Here is a 227-nt window from a genome sequence, read left to right as displayed (position 1 = left end):
ACAAGCACACAGTTGAAGTCATCTGCTTGTCATACAACAATCGTATGCATGTGGAAGCAGCCACAACTACAACTGCAACTGCTACCACACGGTTACAGAAAGACTTTCCTTCAGATAAATCTATCATTTGCACATAACTTGCAAGTCACTCACCCAGTGAGGAGGCCACAAGAGCAAAACAGCTGAAAAGCAAGAACATGGCCATGTCTCAATCGTGACTGACTTCC

General features: G+C 44.5%; 1 protein-coding gene across 1 annotated transcript in view; it reads right to left on the bottom strand.

The window, feature by feature from the left end:
- The window catches only part of LOC118335796 (chymotrypsin-like protease CTRL-1), a gene marked incomplete in the record, with an annotated part of 151,345 nt that overhangs the window by 1,972 nt on the left and 149,146 nt on the right, over positions 1-227 (bottom strand). The window contains 1 exon segment of the mRNA XM_035672233.1: positions 154-227. Within this exon segment, the coding sequence (XP_035528126.1) occupies positions 154-205 (52 nt within the window).

The sequence above is a fragment of the Morone saxatilis genome, unplaced genomic scaffold (assembly GCF_004916995.1).
Source record: "Morone saxatilis isolate NCDOM2014 unplaced genomic scaffold, NCSU_SB_2.0 Contig24, whole genome shotgun sequence".
Lineage (NCBI taxonomy): Eukaryota > Metazoa > Chordata > Actinopteri > Moronidae > Morone > Morone saxatilis.
Note: the sequence above shows the minus strand (reverse complement) of the source record. Positions and strands in the feature narration are given on the sequence as shown.